We start from the raw sequence: 10,341 nt of genomic DNA on the forward strand, positions 1-10,341 counted from the left end.
CGAAGCTTTCTACTATGCTGCCTAAATGAAAATACAAAATCGCAACTGCTTCAACGTAATGCAGCAAGAAAACAACTGCGCACAACAAGACATCAGAGTTTATACAATGTTTACTATGCCATTTTTGAATAGTGTGTGATCTACAATGGCTGCTGTTGGTGAGAGAAGGTGATTTCACTATAATGTTGCACGGCGAATAAAATACCGGAAAAAGCGCTCGTTCAGCTCGATGCTATGCCGACCTCCTGAGCGCGATCTGCGTATAAATGAATTTGATTCTAAGAAATTACAAAGGTGAAAAAGCATATGCTCAAGTTATTTTACAGGGATGCTAGTAAGTGAAATGGGTCGAATCAATCAATCATCATTTTATCATTGGGTGGGCTGTGCTAGCACTAATTTTATAGGCGCAGTCGACAGGACCACATATTTGCGCATGCGCAGCGCAGTCCAGATCTTGCCACGGCGTTGTTATCAAGGGTAAAGAGTAAAAAGGGCTATTGCGCGAGCTTATTTAGCCCAGTTTGAAAGAGTGTTTGCGAAAATATACGGTGCCCTATGGGGCTGCAGGTGTTGGTAAATAGCGGAGCGCGTTCTTATGAAAGCGGACAATGGACAGACCACAAAGGAGGCTCATTAGTTTTGCATCCCTTCATTGCGCAATTGAAACTTCGTAATATTTATGGGTCATCTGTCCGCTACACCTTCGTACACGCTGTAATTAACGGCACCTCCAAACATTGAAAACGATAAAATATATCTGTTCTTATAAAACATCAATAATTACGAATGGATGATCGAATTGGGCGCAAGGGAAATGCGCTCCTATAACAAGGTTTCGAGATTACTGCGCTCCCTAATAAATGTCCCTGCTGCACTTTGGGACCGGCCAGGTCTAGTTCTTGTTTCGCTGGTCATCGTGCACACCAGGGCGCCTCGTGGGACTCACGAGGCGAGGTTTGGGTTGCGCAGGCATCCTATGTAGAGGATGGCCTTTCGCTGCCTCTCGACCACCATGAACATGAAGGGCTGGTTCACCTCGAAAGTGGCCAGGTCGGTGCGCTCGTTCAGCCGTAGCCTCGGAACGTGCAGGTCCAGCCGCACGGGCTCCTCGTCCGTCACCTCGAGCCGCGAACGGCACAGGAACTCGTGCACGCACAGGTCCTTCTCGTCTGCGTCGCCATGCACACCGATGGGTTTTGAACACTTCGCTGTATACCACGGGGCCCTGCAGCCCCAAAAGTTCCTGATGACGAGTTACGTACAATTATTCTCGGGAGCTGAGAGAGAGAGAGAGAGGAAGGGCTCTATATTAAGAGAAAAAAATCATTTTTAGCGGCGTTCCTAATCCAGACGTGCTCTCTATTGAGGATTTGAAGTGGAGCCGGCGAAAAGGGCGCAGGACAAGAGTTGGAGGCACACACACACACCCTCCTCTGTCCTGCGCCGTTTCCGCTAGTTCCAATTTGATTTCATTTTGACGTTTTTACGAGCATGGATTGATCTGACAGTATTAAAATTGTGCCCATTCCTGCACCAAGTTAAGAAAACAAAACCTGTTCCGACGGCAGAACTCCATGGTCGTGACTGAACCATGTTACGCTCAATGCTCCAAAAAAGGCGCATGATCTCGGTTCCATGTGGTCTGCACGGTCCCATATATGTTCAACTGCCGCCACAGAACAGTTTTCGGCGTGCTAGTCCGACAGTCCAGCAGTACTATGATAACTGTGCATCTGTAGAGGCACTTGGTTACGTTTCTTAAATGCGGGGCATTTGTATATAGGCTCAATGAAAAAGCTTTTGTAACGCTTCCAGCATAACATTTTCACCACTTTAGACATATAAGAAGTATGCCGGATCCAGTTGCAATTCGGACCTTGGTGCCTTGGGTTTGAATGCGGGAACTTAACCCAGCGTGTCGTTCTTGAAAAAGAGGCAGAACTTCTCTGCCTCTATCGCGTTTTGCAAATGTAGCACCGCTCTACCATAGAAAGCATACTGTAGCAACGCAATACCCATAGCAACCATGATGACGCTATTGCGCGGGCTCTTGTCACTTGAGCTCGTGTTCAGGCAACAACTAGTAGCGTCCGCCGTTCCGTGATCAGTACAGCTTGTGCCACCGTTCAAAGCAGTTCACGCAGCTGGGAGAGATTACGTGCACAGCATACGGACGCTGCCACTCACTGCATACATGCCCATACAATTCGATCATCCCATGACCTTGTGCCGCCGCTGACGCTGTCGTTGCTGCAATGGCGCCGAGACGACCGCAACCACTTACCAAAAGAACGAACACGCTGAAATGCCGAGATACAGCATGCGTTCTAACCGAAAATTACGCCCATCTTCCCGCGAGGGAACCCTGATGTGATGCGACGCATCGGGGGATTCATTTGGTCGTAACGTTGCCTTGAGCTTTTGCGCTGACGCTGGTATTGGATTGTGTCAGCCCACTCGCTGAAGGGTAGGTCGCTTCAATCACGTCTTCATCGGAAGAATCAAGTCAAGCACGGAGTCGTCAAGCAAAGTCACGCGGAGTCGAACGAGAGCGAGCGCTGACTGAAGCGCCGCTGCGCGCTACCCGCTTTATATTCACAGCGCCTGAAGGAGAGGAGACAGCGGAGGATAGTCGCGCATGCGCGCACTTGCGCACCGGAGCAGACGCGAGCGGAGCGAAGCGCGCGCGCAGCTGTTGTTATGCTAATGCGACGGAGTGAGAGTGTTGCACACAGCTGTCGGAGAGAAGAACGGGGGAGAGTTGCACATGCGCAGGTGGTGTGCGGACGCCGACGCCGACAACGACGCAGGAGGGACATGCCCCAGAGCAAGAGATGCATCGCATCTAAAAAAAGCCGGCCTCAAAGAATAAGAAACCTTATGGATTAATTAATCCCTGGTAGTCAGCCGTCTGGGCTACAGCCTGCCTTTTCACTGCCTCAACAAACAAGAGATTGAGCAAGTCAACAGTAATCTTCGTACGGCCTATAAATTAGCCTTCAGAATTTCGCATTATACGGCCAATGGAAAGCTAATCAACCCAACTCGTTCGATGAAATTATGGAAGCTCGCATCATCTCACAGAAAGAACGATTCCCCCCCCCCCCCCCCCCCAAGAAAAAAAAAACATTCTATCCTGAGTGGGCTCTGCGGCAGACGTACGCCTGATCAAAGACAAGGAAGACTTAAGGGCTGATGTAGGCAAAAAACTAAGGGTGCTTCCCCCTCCAGAAAACATGTACTCCCTTTTCCACAAGGAACGGCGGCAAGCCAGCGTCACCTTCCTAAGAAAACAGCTAGAAAACGACACCAAGGTCGTATACACAGACACTGCCTTCTATGACAGGAAAAACGCTTCCCTCGTCGACGTAAATCAAGCGGGAGACATTAAATAATGTTTCACTCTAAAAAAAACCCCTGTACAAGTGAGGCTGAAACCGGTGTTTTTTCTCCTGACCATACGGTATGGCCAGCGCCAAAAAGAAAGCCTTCAAAATGTGACCGAACCAAAGAAGGCAATACAGAACATTATTGAAGGCCGAATCCACAAGCAGCTGAAATTGCTGGAGCTGAAGAAATCTAGCTGCCCCCATCGCATCATCTGGACTCCAGGAAACGATTTTTTGGAAGGAAACGAGGGAGCGGACGGTGCCGCGCGAGAACTTGCAAACCGCACAGCACACAGTCCCAACTCCTTAGAACCCCTTCCCAACAACTTCAGATAGGGAATGTCTGAGTGTTTCACCTCAAGGTAACGCGTGTTGGTAACGTAACATACTCTCTCGCACAGTCGGCGCGAATGCACACGCGCCAAGTGTGAGGGAGCAAGAAGAAAGGGAAGGTCTGGTTCTTTCGCAGCGTGGGTATGACACGCTCCCCGCATGCGCTAAGTGGGAGGAGAGGGAGCCTCGCGTACGAAGAACGGCGCCACGAACGGCGCCGGGATCGCGCCGGTTGCTACCGTGCCGCCAGTGCAAGCGTCAACGTCGGGCCGACCCTGGAATCGTGTCGTTTTGCGAATCCACGTGAGAACGGGAGTTGTCCCCTAATTGTGTAGCACAGTTCACAAACACTTCATAATACAACATAATACATAATACAAACACTACCGACGTGATAAACATTGTAGTAAACACCGTGACCGCCCTTTTTCAGCTCTGCTGGTCAACCATCTTCACAGGGTGTACGTGCCGAACCCTTTTCATTCCCGCCTCACGCCTCGTGCGGCCGTTTTAAAGCAAAGCTTTACTACCCTCGTCCTGCGGTTTTGCCGCGGATGCGCAAGTTCACATTTTGACCGCCGACACACCCCATGCGACGCACCCCTTGAAGCGCATCGCGTGATTCGCCGGACCTGCTTTCGGCGCTGCGCACAAGTCTGTCGTTTTCAGTCGTACTGCTCAGCTAGCGGCGGCGGCCGCCGCAGTTGCGACGCTCAGCAGATCGGCAGCCGACCAATCCTGCCGCGTCCCAAGCATGCACCGCTGGGTCGTCTCGGGCTACGTGACTCGTCTTGCGCCCGGCGAACAGGAACACCGCGTTCGCCGCGAATGAAAGCGAGGCGGGCCTCCTTCTGTGAGCGTTGCACGGGACCGAACGGCGTTGAGCCGTGATCGACAATACGGCAACATCAAAGCTTAACCAAGCGAAACCAAGGGCCGAATTCTCTAAAAAACGGGCGTCGCTTTGAAACGACGGGGTAGCGCCATTGAAATGTATGTGTTCTGGGGTTGGGGCCGCCGCTTTGAGGTGGGCAACATGAAGATGCGCTGCAAGAAAAGCACTGTGGCAAGGACGCGAAGCGACACCCACTGCCCTCCGTCGTTTCACTTGTCGCTTCGCGTCCTTGCCGCAGTGCTTTTCTTGCAGCGCATCTTCATGTTGCCCACCTCAAAGCGGCGGCCCCAACCCCAGAACGCATACATTTCAATGGCGCTACCCCGTCGTTTCAAAGCGACGGCCCGCCGTTTTGGAGAATTGGCCCCCAAGACTCCGCCAGAGTAAGCCAAGCTTTTGCTTTGCGTATCCAAGGTTGGCTGAGCTAAACTGAAGCCATTTTAAAATAGCATACTTCCCATCCGCTATACTCGTGGAGCTCACCCGATATTCCGGTCAGGTCGGCCTCATCCTTGTTGAAGAGGTCGCGCACGCCCACGGCCACCAGGTAGCGTGCCATGTTGACGTGCTCGTCGAGCGCGAACTTGGGCAGCGTGATGTCGAGCGGGTTGCGCGTGTAGCGCCTCTCGAAGTCGCGGACGTCGTGGGGCGTGATGTTGGCCTCGATGTAGGCCAGGTCGGACTGCCGGTCCGGCAGCAGGATGAGCAGCTGCAGCTGCTCCATCATGCAGGGCAGCTCGAGCACGCGGCACGCGAGCCTCTCCACGTGGCAGTAGTTGCACACGCGCCGCGAGCACATGGTGGCCACCGTAATTTCGCCCTCGTCCGCGTAGAACGGCATGGGCGCTGTGTAGATCTCGGAGAACTTGTCTGGCCACAGGCAGCGCAGGAAGGCCGTGCTCACCATGAGCACGCGCGTGCCCAGGCTCACGTCGGCCACGCTGGCGATCGACGCCATCTTGTGGCCCATCACGCGCTGGAGCCACGCGTTGATATCCTTCACGGCCAGCGCTGGGTCGCCCTGGAAGTTGACGATGCCCACCTGCGTGGCCGTCACGGCTGTCTGCATATTTGGCTGCACTCTTCAGAGCCGCATACAGGAGGCAGGGTAGGGTACACACCTGCGTGTAGAAGTCCCGGTGGATGGCCTCCTTGAAGGAGTCGGCGAGCTCGAGCGAGGTGGAAAGGTACATCTTGTTGGCGAGCTCCACGTGCTGCTCGGACAGCTTGCCCAGCGTGCGCGCCATGGTGTCGAACTCGCGTAGCAGCTCGTACTCGTTGGCCACGCCGAGCGCCGACAGGATCTGGTCGGCCGTGTCGCAGCGGGACCCCGCCAGGGCGCTCACCTGCGGTGTCTCGCAAGCGGTCAGCTCTCCTGCAGCCGGCCCACATGTGCGGAGAACGACGCGTTTCCGCACGCTCTTTCCCCATCCCGAAACCGTTGCGGCAACGGTCGGGAACACACATGAAGGCTGCAAGACTGGTTTAGCAGAGAAAAAAAAAAAAAAAAAAGAACGCGCGCGGAAGCACGTTGTTCTCCGCAAACGTGTTTCGCCTTTTACTGTGCCACTTTATGTGTTGCTTTCGAAACGCACGGCTGAGGATCTGCAGCCCATTGGTTCAGTGGCAAGTACGCGTAAAACGTGTGGCTTCTCAGCGAGAAGTACCAGGGTATTTGGCACCTCGCAAGATGCACTTCGCTGTTTGACGTATAATCAGCTTGTAACCTACTGTTCACGTCTGATGGGAACGTTCCGGCAAATCGTGTGTTGCCTACTGTGGGGTTTTCGCCTAACTTGAAGGGTTTTCTCTGGAATTTTTGTCGCTTTGCAGGGGCGATTGACCGTCAGCGATTTTTCCACCAGGTGTAGGTCCGTTTTAACCTTTCTCGCCAGATTTGCGACTGTAAGCCAAATCAAGTCACGAAATGATAAAGTTATTTGCCTTTTTAACTGGTTTTATGCCTTCAGCAGCCGGATTACGTTCCTACAGCTTCACACGATTTCCTTTTCCCTTTCGCACGGCCGAACATGCGGCAAGACTTCGTTGACACCATCTAGAAACCGGTCTCATGTATGAACGCCGGTACAGGCAGACCTTGTAGTCGAGGAATTCTTCCGTCACCTTTCTGTCACTCCAACCAGATAGAAATGTTATTGGTAAGCCTTATTGAAAAATAAGGCTTGCTGACCGGAGGAAGGGCATTGACACTACTGCCCCCGCATATGCTCGTTTTGTCACTTCTTGTGCGGAGATAACACGCAACATCTTATTCTGCACATGTCCGCTTCTGATCTGCATCGACACAACCAGAACGTTTTTGAAGATTTCGATATGGAAGAATTTCAGAAGGGCATACTCGAACACCCACAACACCTAGTCACATTAGCCCGGTTTGGCGTTGGTAGCGGCCTGGTATGCATGATTTAGCGGGTGCCTACCTCCTTCCCTACCCACACCAGGGTCCTCCGGCCCTCCGCTTGCAAATAAAAGAATGTATCAATTAATCACTGCGGCACTAGTGGGTTACTGACCCATTGCAAATTGGTGGGTTAACGCCTAATGATGAAGACACGAGTGAATAGCGGTGAAGAAGAGAAAAGTGGGATATAGGGGGTGAAAGGATAGAGGTAGGAGAGAGAGGGTACGAAAATAATCTAGCGGTAAAGGGACAGGGAGTTGAGGGTTCGGAAAGGGAGGAGTGTGATTGGAGTAGGGAATGTGTGGGGAAAGGGGAGCGAGTGGGAGAATTAGAGGGGCAGGTGCAAGGGAAGAGGGGTTCAGCGATATGGGGAAACAGAGGAGGGAGAGTGGCAGAGAGAATGGAAATGAAGGGGCGGGCTGCTGTGGTTTCAGACAGAGAGAGCGGGATGGGAAAGGGTCTAAGGGGAACGGGGACAGGAGGGGAGGACTAGCAAGAGAAGGAAGACGAAGGGGAGGAGTGGGGAAATAAGAAGGTGAGGGAACACAAGAATAACTGTTGGAGATGGAATTAGAGACGGAAATCTATTCCTCCAACTATAAACACATAGTTCCGGTTGGTTGCATCTTATATATGTGGGCTCGGCGTCTCCGCCATGTCGCAATGTCGACAAGGCTACCCAAGGTGATCAATGTGCGAGGGAACTATCTTCATCAACACTTTCGTAACCATTCAAATAATGTTTATTTTGACTGTAAAAGAAGCAGGCTTTAAACAAATTTCTTAAGGAAACTCTTGTAATACTCTAAGCGTCATATGGTCAGACATTTTTTTCTACGAGCTAAACCTTAAATAGTTTAAATTGTTGAGGGTAACATACCATGAAGATTTACACTGAGGGTGATTTTTATAAATAGAAATGAGAAAAAATTCGAAAGTTCTTCTTTATTACCCGCCTGAATAATTTTTCTCATACATGCTACAGTGGATGAGCGTCGTGTTTTAAAGACGAAAGCCTTTCTTGCGATACATAAAGGTAAACTGCACTCAAAATATCGACCTCTTGAAAACCTTATTTCTATATAGTCTGTCTAAAAAGACTGCGAGATACAATATGTGGCAGCTGAAATACGCGCGTGGACTGCGTGCACAAAATCGGCGATTTTGAGGCCGGCATTCAGAAGATAGCGGCCATTACGGCCAGGCTGTAGGGACGTTGGAGCCGGCCAGCGAGCAGCCAGGAGCAGCCAGGAGCATCCGGCCGGCGGGAGCAGACCTGCGCGCAACAGCTCTGCGCGGGTGACAGTGCTCGGGAAGCGCGCCCTGGGGCACGCGAGCGGTTCTCCTGGCTAGCTGTAGGAGAAAACTCGCGGCCTGCCGTCACGCCATTTCCGCGTCATGGCTGTTGACGCTACCCGCCAGCAGGTGCTGCATCGTCTGCGACAGAGCTATTTTAAATATTTTTAGCTGTTTAACAATGCATTTAACGTGACTAAAAGTCATTTCCCAGTTGGATTGATTGTACGTACTACAAGTCTAAAGTAAATTTGGCCGAGTTGAAATTTGAGTGCCGTTGGCCTTTAAATTGGAAAATTTTGGTCGGTCTGGCTGTATATCTGCCCCTCGATTCAGCCACTCGACCAATTCTGAAACTATAAGTTTATGAAGGCGGACCCTCCCCGAACGACTAAATCTGAAGATATACTTCATACTTGTCAGCATTGTTGTACAAAAAGAAAACATTAGGCATATTTGAAGCAAAACATCAATTCATAACGGGCACCAGGCAGTGTTCTTTTAATTGAAAATAGATGTGCACTTGGTAATCGTGATGGCAAATAAAAATGGCTGTGGCTAGCGTTCCGTCCAGACGGAACGATATACAAGTGCTAAAGTTCCGTCCAGACGGAACGGAGCGCTGCGGGTTATAGTTCCGTCCAGACGGAATACAACTGACAGCTTAGCGTTCCGTCCAGACGGAGCCGGCGTGAAAATTTATACAGTTCCGTCCAGACGGAAGAAAAACCGGCTGATTAGACGCCATGTTCAGTCTTCAGATTTGGTGTAGAGGTTGCATCTCGGATAATTGCACTGTTGTACAATGATGTTGATGCGCGATGTGCAAGGGAGTATTTCAAAGAGAGCATTGGGCGATTTGTTGAAGTTATTAAGTTCAACCAGGAACTACCTGATTGGCTGCCGCAAGTAGAGCAACTAATCAATATGAGGGCATTTTAAATGGACAAAGTCAGCCCAGTAGTGGCTGGCAACTCCACCTTTTGTATGTGTACATATTTGCAATGTTGAGATGTAATCTGTTGTGAATTGTCAGACAGGCAATAAATACAAAAAAAAATTCCACTGTTGTACCGGGTTCGACTCCTCCCGGACATGCTTTATTATTTTTTTTTTGCGTGGTTGCGCCAGTGTTTTCTAACAGATAACTTCGCGCCCACTTTACAATAGACGCGGTGAGAGCAGTAGGCCTTGATTTTGCACTCAACCGACCGCTCACTAGAGCCAAGGCCGACGTATCCATCGCCAGAGTTGCGATCATCTGTTGTTCGTAATGGTGATCACTAATTAACAGTTATTCTGGCTAGTCAATGAGCGGAAGCGGTTCGTTCGGCTGGGTAAATAAATATCAAAAAAGACTGCTCTCGCTGCTTGTTGTGAAGCGGGCGTGGTCGAGGTAGCGGCTTGGAGTTCCGTTTGACGGAGTTAGAGTTGGTTTATTGAAGTTAGTACTCGGCGGAAGTAACCGTAGTTAAGTTTAACCGTGGTTACTAAATTTCAACCGCGGTTATCGCAAACTGCGGTTTTGGCTGTTACACGCGAAATTTCAAGTGTGGTGACAGCGGTCACTTGGTTGCGAGCGTAACAAAAATAAATTAACACACTTTTAACTTCACGATAAAAAAAAGAGAAGCAGTCAAGACAAAAGGAAATATCATTAAAACAGTCGCTTCAGACCAAAACGCAATAAGGTCCCTGAAATTACTAAGGTAGCGCCATCTTTAGATCTCGCCGCCTTTCGCCCTCGCCCGCGCTCCTTTCCTCCTTCATTTTTTGCCATTTTCTTTTTCGCCAGCGAACGCCGCGCGCCATTGGCCAACGGCCAGGGACGTAGTACCTCGTCCCCGCGTTGATTGTTTTTTCTTCTCTTCGCCGCCACTGTCCATTTAAATTCGCCATTTTAGGCTCAGCTGCCTCGGAGCAGGCCTTATCGAAGCCGCCAGCGTATAACAACCGAAGAGTCAGCTGCTCGTTTCAAACAAGTGTTGCTTCGGCGTCACTTT

The 10,341-nt window shown here is 50.7% G+C and overlaps 1 protein-coding gene across 1 annotated transcript in view; it reads right to left on the reverse strand.

The window, feature by feature from the left end:
- Positions 1-945: 945 nt before the first annotated feature.
- LOC144161915 (leukocyte elastase inhibitor-like) overlaps positions 946-10,341 on the reverse strand; it is a 13,679-nt gene continuing 4,283 nt past the window's right edge. Inside the window, exons 2-4 of the mRNA XM_077692473.1 lie at positions 5,742-5,966; positions 5,104-5,662; positions 946-1,172 (exon numbers count right to left, since the gene is read on the reverse strand). Coding sequence (XP_077548599.1) covers positions 946-1,172; positions 5,104-5,662; positions 5,742-5,966 — 1,011 coding nt within the window. The remainder of the gene's footprint in view (positions 1,173-5,103; positions 5,663-5,741; positions 5,967-10,341) is intronic.

This window comes from Haemaphysalis longicornis, unplaced genomic scaffold (genome assembly GCF_048455015.1).
Source record: "Haemaphysalis longicornis isolate Haplotype H1 unplaced genomic scaffold, Haemaphysalis longicornis Haplotype H1 scaffold_1, whole genome shotgun sequence".
Classification (NCBI taxonomy): Eukaryota; Metazoa; Arthropoda; class Arachnida; order Ixodida; family Ixodidae; genus Haemaphysalis; species Haemaphysalis longicornis.